General features: G+C 44.2%; 1 protein-coding gene across 2 annotated transcripts in view; it reads right to left on the reverse strand.

Annotated features, from left to right (window-relative positions):
* LOC308312149 (extended synaptotagmin-2-A-like) overlaps positions 1-11,267 on the reverse strand; it is a 27,661-nt gene extending 16,394 nt beyond the window's left edge. For both annotated transcript variants that reach the window (XM_080794541.1, XM_080794540.1), the window contains exons 1-11: positions 11,019-11,267; positions 9,992-10,210; positions 9,359-9,456; positions 7,485-7,541; positions 6,759-6,855; positions 5,630-5,736; positions 4,714-4,846; positions 4,395-4,476; positions 3,612-3,670; positions 557-733; positions 60-142 (exon numbers count right to left, since the gene is read on the reverse strand). In XM_080794541.1, the coding sequence (XP_080650667.1) occupies positions 60-142; positions 557-733; positions 3,612-3,670; positions 4,395-4,476; positions 4,714-4,846; positions 5,630-5,736; positions 6,759-6,848 (731 nt within the window). In that variant the 5' untranslated portion in view covers positions 6,849-6,855; positions 7,485-7,541; positions 9,359-9,456; positions 9,992-10,210; positions 11,019-11,267. The remainder of the gene's footprint in view (positions 1-59; positions 143-556; positions 734-3,611; positions 3,671-4,394; positions 4,477-4,713; positions 4,847-5,629; positions 5,737-6,758; positions 6,856-7,484; positions 7,542-9,358; positions 9,457-9,991; positions 10,211-11,018) is intronic.
* Positions 11,268-23,193: the final 11,926 nt, after the last annotated feature.

Consider the following 23,193-nt stretch of genomic DNA (forward strand, 5'->3'; position numbering starts at 1 on the left):
CATAGTATTGATCATACTCCTGTGAGCTGATTGTACAGATTAAAAGTACAGTGCAGTACCGTCCCAGGAAGTCATCTTTATCGGTGTCTTCGTCAAACAGTTCTATCTCCAGCATCTTTCCTGTGTGGTCGTACACTAGAGCCTGACGGAGGGGGAAAAAAATACGGAAAAGCCATTCATAAGGATGTCAGTTATGTGATAAAGCCATGCATAACAGGGAAGGTTGAGAATGGGAAAATGTTATTAAAAACATATATAAACAAACATGTGTGGAGGAAATACAGTATCTGCTAAATGTATTTTAGACAATTTGTTTGCATGTTTTTGAACAGTTTCATTTATTTTTCGAAATACCACAAAAACAACAACAACAACAACAATCTACCAAACCTTTTGTGTTATGCTCAAATAAAAAAAATGCAAATATATTGGTTAGACAAACAGACTGACAGAGACATAACGCGTATAGATCTTTTAGCATCATATACAGTAGCATTGCACATCATTTCCTAACCCGTTCCTAACGCATACAGTAGAGCAGGTTGTGTGCTTATACCTCGTACACCTCGTTCCATTTAGGGTTGACGGTCTCATGGATGACTTTACTCTGGAAGAGCTGGGTTCCCAGCTGGAGGACTCCATACGGGTCCGACTTGCCTTTGATCAGACCTCCCAGGAAGCGGTCCTTACCCAGTAGGTCCTGAGCCTCCATGAAGTGGATCCGCAGCACACCCTGAGAGAACCAGCCCAGAACAGAACAGTGAGATGTGGGCCCAGTGTTGATTTTGTCGACTAAAAAAACTATGACAAAGAATGGTCGTCGACTACCAGACCAAAATGTTAAGGAGGGGACTAGTGTACAAGAAAAAAAAAAGAAGATGAGTCATTTTTATGTTTGGTTGCGCTCTGGAAATAGCAGATCTACAAGCTCACAATGCGTCACAGCTATTTTCAGCCACAACCAAGAGTAAAATCAGGCATTTGCAACGCCATCAAGGCCTGCCAAAACACATTTTAGTCGACAAAATCAACTGTAGATTTAGTCGACTAAAATCCTATTACCTTTAAGTCGACTAAAACTAGACTAACACTAAACATTTCAGATAACTAAAATGTGAGTAAAACTTTAAAGTTTTGTTCTAATCTATGGCTAAACTAAGGTCAGCATCCAAAGAAACGTCCAGGTTTCTAGCAGTACGTTTTTAAATTAGAATTAACTGCACCTTGAATAGAAAGACATCTATAAAGTTTAAGTTATTACTTCACATTATACACTATACACACCAATATTGTTCTCATTACTCTCATCTGGACTGAACATACTACATAACATAACGTTGTTTCAGATTCTTTAAAATACCAGGCATGGTATTTGAGTGTTTTGAATAGTTTCTCTGCCAATTCTGTACTTACTGTAGTTTGTTGTGTACACATTCAACAATGTGTTTGCTTGTGTGTGTGTGTGTGTGTGTGTGTGTGTGTGTGTGTGTGTGTGTGTGTGTGTGTGGTAACAACAATACAAATCAATGTAGCTCACAACAATGAATCACGGATGCAATATGCCATCAGCCATTATTTATCATTTGCTGCCACAAAGATAAATGTCACTTAAAGTCATCTGACTTTAGGTCTGTGAATGTGTGTGTGTGTGTGTGTGTGTGTGTGTGTGTGTGTGTGTGTGTGTGTGTGTGTGTGTGTGTGTGTGTGTGTGTGTGTGTGTGTGTCTCTCACCAGAATATGGAGAGGTCAGAGGTCTCCACTAGCATCTCCACCAGTGAGTCCACCATCTTGGTGTGAAAGATGATGGTGTTCATCATCTTCCCCAGCTCCCTGTGGTCTGCTATACCCAGACTGGCCTTAGAAACACTGGTATACGCCTAGAGGAGACATGGTGGGAGCGAATAAAGAACAGAAAGATGGAATAGAAGGGAACGAACCAAATGAACAGGGAAAGAAAGGCAGGTTGGATGGAAACGAAGAGGGAATGAGGAAAAGGAAAACAGGAAGTAGGGATGAACCGAAATGCAAAGAAAGTGGCAATAAGTCTGAGGAATCAGAAACAAGAGAACGACAAACGGAAGACTATAGCAGTGTTTCCCAACCTTTTTTGTCCCAGGGAACACTTTTCATAGCCCTAAAATATCGGGGAACACCTAGGGGGGGGGGGGGTGTGTATATATATATATATATATATATATATATATATTAAATATATAGTAAAACGTAAAAGTAAATATACTTTTAAAAACACACATGACAGCACTCATCAAATAACTTCAAAGAGAAAGAAAAGGACAGAGACAGAGCCTCAGTTTAAAAACAATTGCTCATATGAAATGTGAAATGCCACCTAATCCTTTTCCTTTCTTTATTATGAGCCAACTTGTGAATGCTGCATGCTTTTATTGTGAAGGGTTCTCACAGCCTGCTTATTTCCACGTGCTGAAAATAGCTGATCGACAAGCTCACAACGCGTTGCGTCCGCAACGCGCTGTGAGCTTGTAGATCAGCCATTTTCAGCATGCAAGCATAACACGTGTACGACGAAGAATAAATCAGGCATCGCTGCGCTTCTGTGAAGGGAGGGAGATATATTTTGTTGGCCGAACGAGGCGATCATGTTTGGACATTCTATGGACAGCTATTTTGGACAGCTATTTTTCGTGGCACATTATGTTTAATCACAACAACGTCACGTTTACTTTACCTCCTCAGTGTTTGGGTCGGGACATGTATGTGTCTGCTGTCTACGTCGAGGGTCGAGGGTCGTTAGAGTCTATTGTTCCGTGTTGTAGTTATCGCATGTCTAATGGTTAGACGTGTGACAACAACGACGCAACAATAGGAAGCCTGCAGCTCAATAGCTTTTGCTTTCGGGGGAGGGATAGTGTTAATTTAGTTAAAATCAGGCGGAACACTTGGAGACATCAAGAGGAGCACCATAGCTCCCCGTAGCACAGGTTGGGAAACACTGGACTATAGCACCATTGTGTATTGTATTGTATTGACATTAGACACCAGCGGATGGCGGATTTAGCCGGTTAACCGCAGTTTGGGTCAAAAGAATATATTATTAATTAATATCGGATAAACCGCGGGTGAAATAATGCTGGAAATAAATGAATGGCATCCATCTATAGGTTTTATAACTTTTAAAACGGAAACAAACTAATGACATCTATCTATAGGCTTATAATATAGTTTTTTTTTAAAAGGCACCAAATCTCGGCGTGCGTGCGTTAGTAGTATTTTTCCTTGAACTTGTAGATTGGCTATATCCCTGCAGCGGATTTCGGGTGGTTGCGGATATATAAATTGGATTAAGTCATTTATGCGGTGGGATAACAGGCGGATTATAAATATGCACACTCGGATTCGGGTGACAAAAAAGCTCATCCGCTGATCTCTGATTGACATGATCATGAATTGACATTGAATTTGAAAAAAAGGAGACATTTACACAAAATATGTTTGACAATATAAACGCATAATATCCAGCTTGCCCAGAGACATCTTGAAAATATAGCAAATTCGTTCGATACAATTTGTTCCTGAATAACATGTAGTTGGTATCAAGTTGTGTGTGTGTGTGTGTGTGTGTGTGTGTGTACCTGCAATCTGAACCAGTCCAGTCTCATGCCTCTGAAGTCAAACACATCTCCATCCTCCACTATAAGGAACAAGCATGTGCAAAATTACCACAACACTGTGTTTGATGTTATTTTTAAAACAATATTCACACACATCACATCATCCTTCAATAATTATATTCCACAACACTGAGCTGACATGGACATAAGCATTTAATCTTTGATGTTTACTGTCTGCTGGCGTTTGGCTTATGAATGTTATTCTGTTGTACCAGGTTTTTCTTTTCCTTTTAGATTTTTTTGAGAGAGAGAAACCATGAAACAGTTTTTGGCATAATATAAACACAGTACATTCCAGTATTAACCCATTTTGCGCGGGAACCCCTTTTATGTTATACAAGATCTACAAGCTCACGCCGAGTGGCGCTCTACGAGCTTGTAGGTCTGCTATTTCTTTTAAATGGTGAAAATGTGCCTCACATCTTTGAATATATATTGTTACAGAGTGAACATTTTAACTCAATTCTTTGCTTCTGTGTTGGGGTCCCTGGAACAACATATTTTCATATTGGGGTCCTTTCCTTGACATGAAATATTGAGCACAACTGAAACAGAAACATTTCAGAAAGCCGTCAGGATTTTGAAGACTTTTTTTTTAATTTCGACCTCAGGCCTAAATGGGTTAATTGAACTGAAAGACTGTATAAAGAAAGAATGACCTGTTGCAATTGTACACTCTCAGGGTTAAATGATCATACATGATTACCTCAAACCATGATTTACAGTACAGTAGTTTATGTTTACCTTGTTTGACGCTGAGAGAGGTCATCGTGTTGACGAAGGAAGACATGATGATTGATTCATCTTCTGGACACACAGAGAGGTTCTAGCATAGAAAAAACAAGTTCCATTCTTACTGTGATTAATGTTATCGATGCATGTTCCTTTAGCCATTATTCATCATTGTCATACAAATAAATATTAGGAATATGAAACCATGGGTGGTAGGGGTAGTTTCAGTAACCCCCTTCCCCCCGTTAATTAAGATTGTCCCACTGACATTTTCAATGCTTGTGTGTGTGTGTGTGTGTGTGTGTGTGTGTGTGTGTGTGTGTGTGTGTACCTGCACCAGTTCGTTGAGCACCACAGCATCGAAACCAGATAGATACTGAACGTAGTACCTCTGCATGACTGGACCATACTTCCTCACATGGGCCCTCAGCTCCTCCATGTAGAAGATCAACTCTGCTATGTGTCTGTAACACACACACACACACACACACACACACACACACACACACACACACACACACACACACACACACACACACACACACACACACACACACACACACACACACACTTAACAAGAAATTCTTGAACACAAACAATAGTGGATGCGCAAACTTGGAAAACTCTACAACAAGTGCTTCAGGATACAGATCACGGGCATCGCCTTCTCCATATATGGCGACTGCCAATTATTGCAGACACTGAACAGAATTTTGCCGATGCCTGATCAGCTCTCAGCTTGGGCATGCCTGCAATCTGCAGGCACCTCACGACTGATTTATGGACATTACCAAGGCTTCCAAATATGAACACAAGTAGTTTACATTTGTAGCCAAGCTGTATAATAGCATCTTTAAGACGCTGGTACTTAAGCACCTTGGTAAGGAATGCCTCTTCCAGACTGTGGTCAAATGTACATGCCACTTCCAAAATGGTCACTTCTCTACTGTCATCAACACCAACAATATCTGGTGTATTAGCTGTGACATCTGAAATCATCATAGACTCAAATACCACACGACAGTGTGATTTGAGTCTGGCTACATGAACATGGCAGTTAAAACATACGAGTGCTTATACATTTTGGCAGATGATGAAACATATGAACTTAGCTAATAGGTCAACAATTCTGTCGTGCCTAGCGATGTACATTCCATTATATACATAGCAACCAAACACACATTACTGTGTGCGATCATGTATCAGTGTGTGTGTATTATTGTGCGTGTGTGTGTGTGTTTGCTTACTTGTCTATGAAGTCATCTGTACTTTTCTTCTGGATGTTGTCGGCGTGACGAAGGAGCCAGATGATTTCATCACGGGCAAACGATAATGCCATGAACACAAACAGCGCCTGCAGGTGGAGAACACAGAGTAAAAGAGAGAACACCTACTGTACAAAGAAAAAACACACTACTTTGGTATCATTATCTTCATCAGAACATTATAGGGCCAACTCATGCAGGTGTTAAATAGAAAGTAGAAAAGTTCATCTTAAATCATTAGGTTTATAAGAAGACAGAGTCACACTAGTTATCAGAACATAATGTATTCCCTTAATAAACTGTGTGATAACGTATTCTGGCCCCGATTGAAAAGGCATTATCCCAATCCCACAATGCACAACTTGGAGTAAGGGACAAAGCGCTAAAGCATTGCGTGATTTCAAATGCCCAGATTTTGAGCTTGTATAAACTGGGTACCAGTACCAGATCAGGAATCACCATTATTATTATTCGCAGTACTAACGTTGTGGTCCTGTACTTCTGGCTCTCCACAGGAACTCCATAACATAGAATATACAAATATTGCAGCACGACTCTTTAACCCAGGCCTGACGTCGGAATAAATAAAAAACGTTCGCTCTGAAAGAATATATATTCAAAGATTTGTGCCTTACGATTTTTCAAAAATAGCAGACCTAAAATATGATCTGAAGTGGGACGTGTTCCTCAGTCATGTTGCAGGTCCCTTGGTGTGATCCATGGTCAGGCAATGCCCTCTTGATTGTTTATTGTATTACTACACATTATGATACGGTTGATGATGCTGCGTTTGGTCGTCTAAATAATGTAAACTATTTTCAATTTTTTCTTATCTATCTTGTCTGTCCATGAATACGTACTCTGCTGTTGTTGCTTGTGTCTGTATTTTAGGTTGTCTGTTGTATGCGTTTGTAAAAAATCTAAAATAAAGTACTGATCATAAAAATAAGAAAATAGCAGACCTACAAGCTCGTAGTGCGCCACTCGGTGGCACGCTATGAGCTTGTAGATCTGCTATTTTTCAATAGCTAAAGCATAACATAATGCTTAGTTAAAAACACCAAAAGGGGTTCCCACCCCAAGAATGGGTTAAGTTGACATTATATATTACCTTTGGGCCCAGGAGTCCAGGCTGGTCAGCAAGGACGGTAGCCAACTCCTTCAGAGCAGAGCGGAGAAACTTGCGTCTCTCTCTGTGCATGGAGCCTCTGCACATCAAACACATAGATGATGCCCAATGACACATCATTCAATTATATATTCTATCACCTTCGGGACAACATGGTAAGATGAGAGTACCACTGACAGAAGAGGAGAGAAGGCAGGTGGTTGAGCAGGGGAGGAATTAAATATTTTACCTTTACTAGTTCAATAACTGGTCATACTATATATTTTTTTTGTTTTATACTAAAACCTTAAATGGATTTTGGTAGGGTCAGTAATGTCAGCCCATTGACATTGGCCAAAGAAACTGGCCCAGACAGCCAATAAGTGGAATGTTTCTCAATAGCATTTTTTCTTCCATCCCTTTTCTGGGGTGAACACACAGATATTATTAGTGTAGCGTGAAAACATCAGGGGGCGTAAAAGCATAAGGTTTAAGTGATTAAAAAGTGAAGGGATGCAGGACTAAAAGACTAATGGATGGAGGAATGAGTGGCCAATTAGAGAAAGTGGTTAAACAAGTGCAAAAGCATGCAAGATAAAAGGATAGCAGGTTGAGAAAGAGGGAAAGGCGAGAAGAGACAAAGACAAGAGAGAAGGATGTATGGATGGATAGATAGACAGATAGAGGCAGATTAAGAGATGGAGGGCAAAGAGAGATTAGGATACGTACGCATGAGACAGTGCTTGTTCCTTGCATTCTCTTATGTCGTTGATGCGTTTGTTGTATCTGAAACACACAAATTGAAGAGAGGCACTGATTGAAAATCAGTGTTTTAATGGTGTTTTTTTTTTTCTTCCATGATGTCACGAGCAAGAAGGTGCGCATGCGCCTACAGTACATGTGTGCATGGCATGCAGCTGATAGCCTAAGCCTAGTGTATTATTTATAGTGTGTGAGAGTTTTAGACACACAAACACAAAAGTAGACTTAAAATAGTCAGACAAACTTCTTTACTGTGCTGCAGTATATAGCGAAACTAAAACGTTTGCTTTGGAATCGGACAAATCTCTGCTTCGACGGTGGAGGAGGCATTATCGTTGCGTGCAGAACACCACAGAAGCTGTAGCCTACTGGAGCCATACTGCTGCGCTGTGTTGCTTTTACCGCGTGTGAGAACGTGCGTTCAGGTAAACAGTTTTAACCTGTTGTTATACGTATACACGACGTGTGAAAATAGGGGGCCGCGCCCACCGCCAGTAAACCTAGACCACTGCAGGGCACGTGGTGCGTTTTGGAAAGTCTGGTGACCCGAGGTGGATGATCTTCTCTTGAATCTAGGGGGACGGGACGGGACGTTCTAGCGTGGTCACCACGGCATGGTACTGCGTTCTACGAGCAAGACACCACTGTTGAAAATGGATGAAGTGCTCCTTTGACCAAGCAAAACACAACGCCTAGAGATTAACCCATTCTGACCTGAGATCAGATTCATACGAGGTTTCCACTGGACACACACTGGTCTGATTAACCCATTCTGACCTGAGATCAGATTCTAAAAATGTCAGTCGTTCTTCGATTTTTCAAAAACAGCAGACCTACAAGCTCGTAGCGCGCCACTCGGTGGCGCGCTATGAGCTTGTAGATCATACAAGCTACACACATGTGTGTAGGAGGCACAAACAAAAACGAGAACAGCCTTAAAGCTTACAAATTTAACAAAATTACAACGCAGAACAGTGGGCAATAACTAACACATACTGGGGAGCGGACAAGGTGCTACTGCTAAGGAACCATATTGTGCCGTTATAGTTTGTAAGTAACTGGTTGTACACTGGATTGGACAGGGCGCATCAATGATCATCTCCTATTTTGCATCTCTCTGAGCAACTTTTCACTAAAGACTGCGATTTGCTAGCCAGCAAGGTAACCTTACGTATGTGTCAAGTGTGTGACCATGTCTATTTGTCACTGTACATGTATTTGTCTTTAGTGTGTCTGACTGTTCGTCAGTAGCTAGTTCACTGACCAAAGCCTTCCATCTAGGAAGCTGACCATTACAACACAGCAGTTGGTCTGGAACACACAGCCCTGGGACTTGGGATACGAGTCATTACACACAACAAGATTTCAATCCCCATCAATGACACAGGTGGCACCTCAATTCCTTGCTTATTTCCTTGAGTCCCCTCTCATTTTTACCAAACCTGAAACTTCAACGGCCTAAAATGATAGCTGAGATGACATCAGTAATACTGTACGTCTACCCGGCTACTTTCGGCCAATGAAATGTCATGTATGGCTTGTGCATGTTTTTAACTACATACAGTGAGAAACAAGGAAGCAAGATCCATAAAGTTTCATAAAAAGCACAGTCTGGCAAATGCACAAATACAATGCTAATTGTGGTTACCGAGTGGCGCGCTACAAGCTTGTAGGTCTGCTATTTTTCAACAGCTAAAGTTTGAAACACCAAAAGGGGTTCCCGCCAAATGGGGAACCCCTTTTGTTATGCTTTATTTATTGAAAAATAGCAGATATACAAGCTCATAGCGCGCTACGAACTTGTAGGTCTGCTATTTTTGAAAAATCTAAGCACGACTGACATAGAAACTGCTGCATGTTGGCTTTAGATGGTCCAAGGTTCCTGATGAAGATCTTGGGAGGAGGAAGACAGATCTCCAGCAGCCTCACAGAGATATAGCTGAGGAAAACAGAGTGAAGGAAATTGTGTAAGAAAAGAAAAGAAAAAAGTGCAATACAATGTGTGTTACATTTAAAAACAAACTTTCATCACTCCGACATTGGTGGCAACCACCCTTATAAGGAGCAATTTGGGGTTCAGTGTCTTGCTCAAGGACCCTTGAACACGTGTGTGTGCCTGCCTCTAACCGTCTAACGTGGTGGCAGCCCCGAACAGAGTTTGTGCCAGGTTTGGTACAGATCGGAGCAACGATGTGCGTCCTATGTCCGGATGTTACGTTTGTGACCACGATCTGCCCGCCCACCAACCCTCTGTCCATATATCCTATGTTAAAAGTGTGTGGATGGATGAACAGACAGAGTGGATGAATTGAGCCCTAACCTGAAGGACGCCACCATCTGATTGTAAGAGAAGTACTGGAAGTACTTGTATTATGCTGCCACACATGCTATTCAGACCTACAGTACTAATGTTTTCCTTGAACATTGTGTATGTAGTAGTACTGTGGTACTGAATGTAAATGGCAGACACCTACCCTCCTTCATACATGCTGGCATTGCCCTGGCTGGCAGTGAAGTAAACAGAAGTGGACCTCTGCCCCTGTGGATGTGACGACGTCTGCGTGCACGCTGGCTGTCCTCCACACCTTTCCCCCTGTGGATGTGACGACGTCTGCGTGCACGCTGGCTGTCCTCCACACCTTTCCCCCTGTGGATGTGACGACGTCTGCGTGCATGCTGGCTGTCCTCGACACCTTTCCTCAACACAAAAGTAAAAATGCACAGTAAAAAAAAAACAGATGGTTGACCCTTGAAAAATAAATTGCCTGTTCAGTCAATCTGCCAATTTATACCCCTTGAACAAATCACCTACATTACATGGAACCAAATGGACGTGTAAGGGTCTATTTGCTACAAAGGTCAAGACTTGAACTGATGGTAGTGAATTTATTAAGTCCATAAACCACCGTAAGAACTGACAGGACAGTAAAAACAAAAAAATACTGTTAATTTCACATACTTTTGCAATGACAGTACCAAATATTAACAGCTCAAGAAGCTCCAAAAGTAAACCATGCTAATTCAAAACAGTACAATTTCCTTTTTAAATGGCTTTGACCATCAATCAGAATCACTGTAACATATTACAATTAATTGATGACTTCAACATCACCAAGCACTTATTATATTGAACTAGTTTTTCCCTTTTTAGCAGCTGTTTTAACTATGGAGTAATGAAATACCTTCTTTTAACCTTTTTTAAGTGTAAATATAATGACATGAAATAAAGACCTTTTTATCCAAAATGTATGAAATGCAGTGATAACAATCCTTCCTTTGCATGTGCACTTCTAACCTTTCCTTTACAGCACACTTGACAGAAAGAGTAGCAAACCAAACTTTGGTTTATAGTGCACTATCCTTGTAGCACTGTGAGCCTTTGCTGCAGAAATACGTTTTTCATTCCATATACCAAAACTGAACAGTGCACTTTATCAAAGGTCATTTAGCTCCACAAACGTGTTGTATTGTATGTTGCAAACACAGTCCAAGTGTACCAACCTTATGCCTCTTCGGGGGTGCTAAAACAATCATTGAAAGTCTCAATGGCAAAAAGCGGTTTACTTTTTAGCAGCAGCAAAACACGCGTCTCCTCTCTCTCTTGTCTGGTTATTATGTAATACTTCCTCTTTCCGGTGCGCAGGTAGCTATTGTTGTGTTCTTATATCCTTACTGAATTGAATCATATACACAACATTGTCTTTCTGGTTGCTTTATTGTAGTGACTGCTCCTGTCGACTTGCCGGATGGTTTCCCTATACATTTCTGTTACCTGTCGTCACCATAGAGTATTGTCGTCACCTGCTTCCTGGTCATGTGACTTCAGTAACCAATACACGACAGCTATGTCCCACAAAACTCCCTTCAAAATAAAAGCATTTGGCTCAAAGGAAAACGACTTGTTTCACAATAAGTAACATTGTCATAATAACAATGTCTGTTCACCCAGAATATAGAAAAGTTCAGTAGAAAACGTGTTTGGGTTCTTTACAGTTACAGACACAGAGAGGGGGGAGGGGGGGCCTAGAGAAAGCAATATGAGATATTTTATGACCTTGTGATTAGCAGACAGCCAAAAGTAAAACATAAAACATAAATGTGTTTTGGCCATCCAATTATTTACCATGCACACCATCAAATATGAATACACGGTTTTCAAATAATTGCAATGCATACTATTGAAGAATAGCCTACTATAAAACTTCATGTTCAAACACTGATCAAGACAAAAATGGGAAATGATGGATGGTTATTTCACTATATAAATAGGCCTATTCCTGTGGAACCGGGAGTCAAGCAAAAGGGAATGCATCCCATGTTCTTGTCAGGGTCCCCAGTTCAAAAGTGATTAATTTGGATGGGGTCACGCCCTGACAAGGTTGAGAAACACCAGTGACCACACTACTCTATGAATTTGATGATGGCACACTCACGCACGCACGCACGCATGCACACACACACACTCCCACACACACACACACACACACTCCCACACACACGCACACACACACACACACACACACACACACACACACACACACACACACACACACACACACACACACACACACACACACACACACCGGTGTAAAGCTGGGAGGCCGCATTTGAAGCCTGTCAAGGTCACACCTTGACCCTAGACCTTAGGAGTGTCTTTGAGCGACGGGAGCAGGTTCCCCAGATTCAGCTTCACCTTCTGAACAAAAGTATGTCTTGTTTGAAACAAAAGGACTTTTGGAAAGGGCCTAAAGGTGGCGCTAACCGTCAAACTACAGGGAGTGTTGTGCATTCTTTTTTTTTAATCCGACAGATACCTCTCTGGACTCACTTTTTCCCGCTGAATCCGAATATATCAACGACGAGACTGTCTGACCTTGGGAAAGTGGTGAAAAAGGGCGCTAAAGTTTGTAAAAATGTCACCTTTGCATCCAAAAAGGACATATTTCCTGTGATTTTTTCCAATCAAGGGGCATGTATTCCCACTTACTTTTTCCCCCCGATTCCAACGGTGGTGGTCTTATCTCTCTACGACGTCAGGAAGTGGGTGTAAACGCCCACTTCCTGTCCCCAGCCCCCCGAAATGTTGTGGAAAACGGGACCAATTCCATTAAATCCGGCATGAAAAAGTGATTCAGAAAATGTGTTGTTTGAAAAAAAATAATAATAATTGAGCTCTAGGGGCTGAAAAAACGTGTCTCTTTTGATTTGGCGGAGAGTTAGCAGTGTCGGAGAGCTACGAAACCACTTCCATCGGATTCGGGACGCTTCAAACATTTAGAAACAGTCTTGTTTGTGAAGACAGCAATTTTTTTGAATATCTTATTGAATTTTAAAGCTGGGAGGCCGCAAATTAAAGCCTTAAATGTCAACGCTTGACCTTTGGGTCTTCCGAGTGTCTTTGAGCGTCGGGAGCGGGCTCCCTAGACTCACTTTTTCCCGCTGAATACAGCCGTGGTGGTCTCGTGTCTCTACGATGTCGGGAAGTGGGTGTACTAGCCACTTAGCCGCCAGAAATCTTCTGTAAAAAACCGAGACCATTTTCCGACTCAGAACGGCGAGGCGAACGCGCTGATATGTGTTTCCCAGCACACGGACTTACGGTTCTCTTAATTGGCTAGGGTTAGGGTTAGTTTTCAACGCGCGATAGCTCTTGAACGATACGTCCGTCAGACAAGTAATTGACGTTGGCGTTTCCAGCTTTCCGAGGCCTACGATCTGATATGTCCGCCATTGTCGTGCGACCCCCGTAGCCCCTAACCCTAACCCTAGATAACCCTAGTTTTACCTGATCGAAAGGTTTATAGGGTTACCGATGCTAAGAATGTGTTTTTGGTTGAAATGCTGAATTTAAAATTGAGTACCAGAAGCGAGCCACATATCATCGCGTTCGTCTTATCGATAGCTACGCGTGGACGCGACTAACTTTTATTTCTGACCTTTGTGGGAGGAGCTATCGCACTTTAAAGGCTACCTAGACCTATGTCCTACGTTACGTCCTACGCTGTAGAGACCTACGTCCTATGCTTCAGAGACCTACGTCCTACGTTTTAGAGACCTACGTCCTACGTTTTAGAGATCTACGTACCACGCTGTAGAGACGTACGTCCTACACTGTAGAGACGTACGTCCTACGCTTTAGAGACCTATGTCCTACGCTACGTCCTGCGTTTTAGAGATCTACGTCCTACGCTGTAGAGACGTACGTCCCACGCTGTAGAGACCTACGTCCTACGCTACGCCCTATGTTTCAGAGACCTACGTCCGTCCTACGTTACGTCCTACGCTTTAGAGACCTACGTCCTACGCTACGTCCTACGTTTTAGAGATCTACGTCCTACGCTGTAGAGACGTACGTCCTACGCTGTAGATACGTACGTCCTACGCTGTAGAGAACTACGTCCTGCGTTACCTCCCACGCTGTAGAGACCTACGTCCTACGCTGTAGAGACCTACGTCCCACGCTACGTCCTATGTTTTAGAGACCTACGTCTGTCCTACGTTACGTCCTACGCTGTAGAGACCTACGTCCTACGCTTTAGAGACGTACGTCCTACACTGTAGAGACGTACGTCCTACGCTTTAGAGACCTATGTCCTACGCTACGTCCTGCGTTTTAGAGACCTACGTCCTACGTTACGTCACACGCTGTAGAGACCTACGTCCTACGTTTTAGAGACCTACGTCCTACGTTACGTCACACGCTGTAGAGACCTACGTCCTACGTTTTAGAGACCTACGTCCTACGTTACGTCCTACGCTTTAGAGACCTACGTCTTACGTTTTAGAGACCTATGTCCTACGTTACGTCCTACGCTGTAGAGACCTACGTCCTACGCTTTAGAGACCTACGTCCTACGCTACGTCCTACGTTTTAGAGATCTACGTCCTACGCTGTAGAGACGTACGTCCTACGCTGTAGAGACGTACGTCCTACACTGTAGAGACGTACGTCCTACGCTTTAGAGACCTATGTCCTACGCTACGTCCTGCGTTTTAGAGACCTACGTCCTACGTTACGTCACACGCTGTAGGGACCTACGTCCTACGTTTTAGAGACCTACGTCCTACGTTACGTCACACGCTGTAGAGACCTACGTCCTACGTTTTAGAGACCTACGTCCTGCGTTACGTCCTACGCTTTAGAGACCTACGTCTTACGTTTTAGAGACCTATGTCCTACGTTACGTCCTACGCTGTAGAGACCTACGTCTTACGTTTTAGAGACCTGTGTCCTACGTTACGTCCTACGCTTTAGAGACCTACGTCTTACGTTTTAGAGACCTATGTCCTACGTTACGTCCTACGCTGTAGAGACCTACGTCCTACGCTTTAGAGACCTACGTCCTACGCTACGTCCTACGTTTTAGAGATCTACGTCCTACGCTGTAGAGACGTACGTCCTACGCTGTAGAGACGTACGTCCTACACTGTAGAGACGTACGTCCTACGCTTTAGAGACCTATGTCCTACGCTACGTCCTGCGTTTTAGAGATCTACGTCCTACGCTGTAGAGACGTACGTCCCACGCTGTAGAGACCTACATCCTACGCTTTAGAGACCTACGTCCTACGTTACGTCCTACGTTTTAGAGACCTACGTCCTACGTTTTAGAGACCTACGTCCTACGCTTTAGAGATCTACGTCCTACGCTGTAGAGACCTACGTCCTACGCTGTAGAGACCTACGTCCCACGCTACGTCCTACGCTGTATTTCATAGGCGTGATTGGCGTGGTTTGTTTGTGGGTGTGGTTTGTTTGTTTGTGGGCGTGACTTGATTGTTTGTGGGTTAGGGTTAGGGTTAGGGTTAGTGGCTTTATTGTTTGTGGGTGTGGTTTGTTTGTTTGTGGGCGTGTCTTGATTGTGGGCGTAGCATGTTTGTTTGTGGGAGTGGCTTGTTTGTGGGTGTGGCTTGATTGTTTGTGGGTGTGGCTTGTTTGTTTGTGGGCGTGTCTTGATTGTGGGCGTAGCATGTTTGTTTGTGGGAGTTGCTTGTTTGTGGGTGTGGCTTGATTGTTTGTGGGTGTGGCTTGATTGTTTGTGGGTGTGGCTTGTTTGTTTGTGGGCGTAGCATGTTTGTTTGTGGGAGTGGCTTGTTTGTGGGTGTGGCTTGATTGTTTGTGGGTGTGGCTTGATTGTTTGTGGGTGTGGCTTGTTTGTTTGTGGGCGTAGCATGTTTGTTTGTGGGAGTTGCTTGTTTGTGGGTGTGGCTTGATTGTTTGTGGGTGTGGCTTGATTGTTTGTGGGCGTAGCATGTTTGTTTGTGGGAGTTGCTTGTTTGTGGGTGTGGCTTGATTGTTTGTGGGTGTGGCTTGATTGTTTGTGGGTGTGGCTTGTTTGTTTGTGGGCGTAGCATGTTTGTTTGTGGGAGTTGCTTGTTTGTGGGTGTGGCTTGATTGTTTGTGGGTGTGGCTTGATTGTTTGTGGGTGTGGCTTGTTTGTTTGTGGGCGTAGCATGTTTGTTTGTGGGAGTGGCTTGTTTGTGGGTGTGGCTTGTTTGTTTGTGGGTGTGGCTTTATTGTTTGTGTGGGAGTGGCTTGATTGTTTGTGGGTGTGGCTTGTTTGTTTGTGGGCGTGTCTTGATTGTGGGTGTGGCTTGATTGTTTGTGGGTGTGGCTTGTTTGATTGTGGGTGTGGTTTGTTTGTTTGTGGGCGTGTCTTGATTGTGGGTGTGGCTTGATTGTTTGTGGGTGTGGCTTGTTTGATTGTGGGTGTGGCTTGTTTGTTTGTGTGCGTAGCATGTTTGTTTGTGGGAGTGGCTTGTTTGTGGGTGTGGCTTGTTTGTTTGTGGGCGTAGCATGTTTGTTTGTGGGAGTGGCTTGTTTGTGGGCGTGTCTTGATTGTGGGTGTGGCTTGATTGTTTGTGGGTGTGGCTTGTTTGATTGTGGGTGTGGCTTGTTTGTTTGTGTGCGTAGCATGTTTGTTTGTGGGAGTGGTTTGTTTGTGGGTGTGGCTTGTTTGTGGGTGTGGCTTGATTGTTTGTGGGTGTGGCTTGTTTGTTTGTGTGCGTAGCATGTTTGTTTGTGGGAGTGGCTTGTTTGTGGGTGTGGCTTGTTTGTGGGTGTGGCTTGATTGTTTGTGGGTGTGGCTTGTTTGTTTGTGGGCGTGTCTTGATTGTGGGCGTAGCATGCTTGTTTGTGGGAGTGGCTTGTTTGTGGGTGTGGCTTGTTTGTTTGTGGGTGTGGCTTTATTGTTTGTGTGGGAGTGGCTTGATTGTTTGTGGGTGTGGCTTGATTGTTTGTGGGTGTGGCTTGATTGTTTGTGGGTGTGGCTTGTTTGTTTGTGGGCGTAGCATGTTTGTTTGTGGGAGTGGCTTGTTTGTGGGTGTGGCTTGTTTGTTTGTGGGTGTGGCTTTATTGTTTGTGTGGGAGTGGCTTGATTGTTTGTGGGTGTGGCTTGTTTGTTTGTGGGCGTGTCTTGATTGTGGGTGTGGCTTGATTGTTTGTGGGTGTGGCTTGTTTGATTGTGGGTGTGGCTTGTTTGTTTGTGTGCGTAGCATGTTTGTTTGTGGGAGTGGCTTGTTTGTGGGTGTGGCTTGTTTGTTTGTGGGCGTAGCATGTTTGTTTGTGGGAGTGGCTTGTTTGTGGGCGTGTCTTGATTGTGGGTGTGGCTTGATTGTTTGTGGGTGTGGCTTGTTTGATTGTGGGTGTGGCTTGTTTGTTTGTGTGCGTAGCATGTTTGTTTGTGGGAGTGGCTTGTTTGTGGGTGTGGCTTTATTGTTTGTGGGTGTGGTTTGTTTGTTTGTGGGCGTGTCTTGATTGTGGGCGTAGCATGTTTGTTTGTGGGAGTTGCTTGTTTGTGGGTGTGGCTTGATTGTTTGTGGGAGTGGCTTGATTGTTTGTGGGTGTGGCTTGTTTGTTTGTGGGCGTAGCATGTTTGTTTGTGGGAGTGGCTTGTTTGATTGTGGGTGTGGCTTGTTTGTTTGTGGGCGTAGCATGTTTGTTTGTGGGAGTGGCTTGTTTGTGGGTGTGGCTTTATTGTTTGTGGGTGTGGTTTGTTTGTTTGTGGGCGTGTCTTGATTGTGGGCGTAGCATGTTTGTTTGTGGGAGTTGCTTGTTTGTGGGTGTGGCTTGATTGTTTGTGGGAGTGGCTTGATTTTTTGTGGGTGTGGCTTGTTTGTTTGTGGGCGTAGCATGTTTGTTTGTGGGAGTGGCTTGTTTGTGGGTGTGGCTTGTTTGTTTGGTGTGGCTTTATTGTTTGTGTGGGAGTGGCTTGATTGTTTGTGGGTGTGGCTTGTTTGTTTGTGGGCGTGTCTTGATTGTGGGTGTGGCTTGATTGTTTGTGGGTGTGGCTTGTTTGATTGTGGGTGTGGCTTGTTTGTTTGTGTGCGTAGCATGTTTGTTTGTGGGTGTGGCTTGTTTGTTTGTGGGAGTTGCTTGTTTGTGGGTGTGGCTGATTGTTTGTGGGAGTGGCTTGATTGTTTGTGGGTGTGGCTTGTTTGTTTGTGGGCGTGTCTTGATTGTGGGTGTGGCTTGATTGTTTGTGGGTGTGGCTTGTTTGATTGTGGGTGTGGCTTGTTTGTTTGTGGGAGTTGCTTGTTTGTGGGTGTGGCTTGATTGTTTGTGGGAGTGGCTTGATTGTTTGTGGGTGTGGCTTGTCTGTTTGTGGGCGTGTCTTGATTGTGGTTGTGGCTTGATTGTTTGTGGGTGTGGCTTGATTGTTTGTGGGTGTGGCTTGTTTGTTTGTGGGAGTTGCTTGTTTGTGGGTGTGGCTGATTGTTTGTGGGAGTGGCTTGATTGTTTGTGGGTGTGGCTTGTTTGTTTGTGGGCGTGTCTTGATTGTGGGTGTGGCTTGATTGTTTGTGGGTGTGGCTTGTTTGATTGTGGGTGTGGCTTGTTTGTTTGTGGGAGTTGCTTGTTTGTGGGTGTGGCTTGATTGTTTGTGGGTGTGGCTTGATTGTTTGTGGGTGTGGCTTGTTTGTTTGTGGGCGTAGCATGTTTGTTTGTGGGAGTGGCTTGTTTGTGGGTGTGGCTTGATTGTTTGTGGGTGTGGCTTGATTGATTGTGGGTGTGGCTTGTTTGTTTGTGTGCGTAGCATGTTTGTTTGTGGGAGTGGCTTGTTTGTGGGTGTGGCTTGTTTGATTGTGGGTGTGGCTTGTTTGTTTGTGTGCGTAGCATGTTTGTTTGTGGGAGTGGCTTGTTTGTGGGTGTGGCTTGTTTGTTTGTGGGTGTGGCTTTATTGTTTGTGTGGGAGTGGCTTGATTGTTTGTGGGTGTGGCTTGTTTGTTTGTGGGCGTGTCTTGATTGTGGGTGTGGCTTGATTGTTTGTGGGTGTGGCTTGTTTGATTGTGGGTGTGGCTTGTTTGTTTGTGTGCGTAGCATGTTCGTTTGTGGGAGTGGCTTGTTTGTGGGTGTGGCTTGTTTGTTTGTGGGCGTAGCATGTTTGTTTGTGGGAGTGGCTTGTTTGTGGGCGTGTCTTGATTGTGGGTGTGGCTTGATTGTTTGTGGGTGTGGCTTGTTTGATTGTGGGTGTGGCTTGTTTGTTTGTGTGCGTAGCATGTTTGTTTGTGGGAGTGGCTTGTTTGTGGGTGTGGCTTGTTTGTTTGTGGGCGTAGCATGTTTGTTTGTGGGAGTGGCTTGTTTGTGGGTGTGGCTTTATTGTTTGTGGGTGTGGTTTGTTTGTTTGTGGGCGTGTCTTGATTGTGGGCGTAGCATGTTTGTTTGTGGGAGTTGCTTGTTTGTGGGTGTGGCTTGATTGTTTGTGGGAGTGGCTTGATTGTTTGTGGGTGTGGCTTGTTTGTTTGTGGGCGTAGCATGTTTGTTTGTGGGAGTGGCTTGTTTGTGGGTGTGGCTTGTTTGTTTGTGGGTGTGGCTTTATTGTTTGTGTGGGAGTGGCTTGATTGTTTGTGGGTGTGGCTTGTTTGTTTGTGTGCGTAGCATGTTTGTTTGTGGGAGTGGCTTGTTTGTGGGTGTGGCTTGTTTGTTTGTGGGTGTGGCTGATTGTTTGTGGGAGTGGCTTGATTGTTTGTGGGTGTGGCTTGTTTGTTTGTGGGCGTGTCTTGATTGTGGGTGTGGCTTGATTGTTTGTGGGTGTGGCTTGTTTGTTTGTGGGAGTTGCTTGTTTGTGGGTGTGGCTTGATTGTTTGTGGGAGTGGCTTGATTGTTTGTGGGTGTGGCTTGTTTGTTTGTGGGCGTGTCTTGATTGTGGGTGTGGCTTGATTGTTTGTGGGTGTGGCTTGATTGTTTGTGGGTGTGGCTTGTTTGTTTGTGTGCGTAGCATGTTTGTTTGTGGGAGTGGCTTGTTTGTGGGTGTGGCTTGTTTGATTGTGGGTGTGGCTTGTTTGTTTGTGTGCGTAGCATGTTTGTTTGTGGGAGTGGCTTGTTTGTGGGTGTGGCTTGTTTGTTTGTGGGCGTGTCTTGATTGTGGGCGTAGCATGTTTGTTTGTGGGAGTTGCTTGTTTGTGGGTGTGGCTTGATTGTTTGTGGGAGTGGCTTGATTGTTTGTGGGTGTGGCTTGTTTGTTTGTGGGCGTGTCTTGATTGTGGGTGTGGCTTGATTGTTTGTGGGTGTGGCTTGTTTGATTGTGGGTGTGGCTTGTTTGTTTGTGTGCGTAGCATGTTTGTTTGTGGGAGTGGCTTGTTTGTGGGTGTGGCTTGTTTGTTTGTGGGTGTGGTTTGTTTGTTTGTGGGCGTGTCTTGATTGTGGGTGTGGCTTGTTTGTGGGTGTGGCTTGATTGTTTGTGGGGGTGGCTTGTTTGTGGGTGTGGCTTGTTTGTGGATTGTTTATTTGTGGGCAAACAATAGAGCCACACCCACAAATAAACAAGCCACAACCACAAACAATAAAGCCACACCCACAAACAAGACACGCCCACAAACAATCAAGCCACACCCACAAACAAGCAACTCCCACAAACAAACATGCTACGCCCACAAACAAACAAGCCACACCCACAAACAATCAAGCCACACCCACAAACAACAAAGCCACTCCCACAAACAAACAAGTCACGCCCACAAACAATCAAGCCACACCCACAAACAACAAAGCCACACCCACAAACAATCAAGACACGCCCACAAACAATCAAGACACGCCCACAAACAATCAAGCCACACCCACAAACAATCAAGCCACACCCACAAACAAACAAGCCACTCCCACAAACAAACAAGTCACACAGCCACACCCACAAACAAGCCACTCCCACAAACAATCAAGCCACACCCACAAACAAACATGCTACGCCCACAATCAAGACACGCCCACAAACAAACAAACCACACCTACAAACAATCAAGCCACACCCACAAACAATCAAGCCACACCCACAAACAATTAAGCCACACCCACAAACAAGCCACTCCCACAAACAATCAAGACACGCCCACAAACAATCAAGCCACACCCACAAACAATCAAGCCACACCAACAAACAACAAAGCCACTCCCACAAACAAACAAGTCACACCCACAAACAATCAAGCCACTCCCACAAACAATCAAGACACGCCCACAAACAATCAAGCCACACCCACAAACAACAAAGCCACTCCCACAAACAAACAAGTCACACCCACAAACAATCAAGCCACTCCCACAAACAATCAAGACACGCCCACAAACAATCAAGCCACACCCACAAACAATCAAGACACGCCCACAAACAATCAAGCCACACCCACAAACAATCAAGCCACACCCACAAACAACAAAGCCACTCCCACAAACAAACAAGTCACGCCCACAAACAATCAAGCCACACCCACAAACAATCAAGCCACACCAACAAACAATCAAGCCACTCCCACAAACAATCAAGCCACACCCACAAACAAGCCACTCCCACAAACAAACATGCTACGCCCACAATCAAGACACGCCCACAAACAAACAAGTCACACCCACAAACAATCAAGCCACACCCACAAACAATCAAGCCACACCCACAAACAATCAAGCCACACCCACAAACAATCAAGACACGCCCACAAACAATCAAGCCACACCCACAAACAACAAAGCCACACCCACAAACAATCAAGCCACTCCCACACAAACAATCAAGCCACACCCACAAACAAACAAGCCACACCCACAAACAAGCCACACCCACAAACAATCAAGCCACACCCGCAAACGCCACACCCACAAACAAACAAGCCACACCCACAAACAAACAAACCACACCCACAAACAACAAAGCCACTCCCACAAACAAACAAGTCACACCCACAAACAATCAAGCCACACCCACAAACAAACAAACCACACCCACAAACAACAAAGCCACTCCCACAAACAAACAAGTCACACCCACAAACAATCAAGCCACACCCACAAACAATCAAGACACGCCCACAAACAATCAAGCCACACCCACAAACAATCAAGCCACACCCACAAAAAACAAGCCACACCCACAAACAAACAAGCCACACCCACAAACAAGCCACACCCACAAACAATCAAGCCACACCCGCAAACGCCACACCCACAAACAAACCACACCCACAAACAAACAAACCACACCCACAAACAACAAAGCCACTCCCACAAACAAACAAGTCACACCCACAAACAATCAAGCCACACCCACAAACAAACAAACCACACCCACAAACAACAAAGCCACTCCCACAAACAAACAAGTCACACCCACAAACAATCAAGCCACACCCACAAACAATCAAGACACGCCCACAAACAATCAAGCCACACCCACAAACAACAAAGCCACTCCCACAAACAAACAAGTCACACCCACAAACAATCAAGCCACACCCACAAACAATCAAGCCACACCCACAAACAATCAAGCCACACCCACAAACAATCAAGACACGCCCACAAACAATCAAGCCACACCCACAAACAACAAAGCCACACCCACAAACAATCAAGACACGCCCACAAACAATCAAGCCACACCCACAAACAACAAAGCCACACCCACAAACAATCAAGCCACACCCACAAACAACAAAGCCACTCCCACAAACAAACAAGTCACACCCACAAACAATCAAGCCACACCCACAAACAATCAAGACACGCCCACAAACAATCAAGCCACACCCACAAACAACAAAGCCACTCCCACAAACAAACAAGTCACACCCACAAACAATCAAGCCACACCCACAAACAATCAAGACACGCCCACAAACAATCAAGCCACACCCACAAACAATCAAGCCACACCCACAAAAAACAAGCCACACCCACAAACAAACAAGCCACACCCACAAACAATCAAGCCACACCCACAAACAATCAAGCCACACCCACAAACAATCAAGCCACACCCGCAAACGCCACACCCACAAACAAACAAGCCACACCCACAAACAATAAAGCCACTCCCACAAACAATCAAGCCACGCCCACAAACAAACCACACCCACAAACAATTAAGCCACACCCACAAACAATTAAGCCACACCCACAATCAATCAAGCCACACCCACAAACAAGCCACACCCGCAATCAATCAAGCCACACCCACAAACAAGCCACACCCGCAATCAATCAAGCCACACCCACAAACAAACAAACCACACCGACAATCAATATTTTCTTTCTTTCTTTCTTTATTCTTTTCTTTCTTTCTTTCTTTCTTTCTTTCTTTCTTTCTTTCTTCATTCATTCATTCTTTAATTCATTATTTATTTATTTATTCTTTCTTTCTTTCTTTCTTTATTCATTTATTCATTTATTCATTTATTCATTCTTTAAT

The sequence above is a fragment of the Protomyctophum bolini genome (assembly GCF_963924005.1).
Source record: "Protomyctophum bolini genome assembly, contig: SCAFFOLD_225, whole genome shotgun sequence".
NCBI classification, from domain to species: domain Eukaryota; kingdom Metazoa; phylum Chordata; class Actinopteri; order Myctophiformes; family Myctophidae; genus Protomyctophum; species Protomyctophum bolini.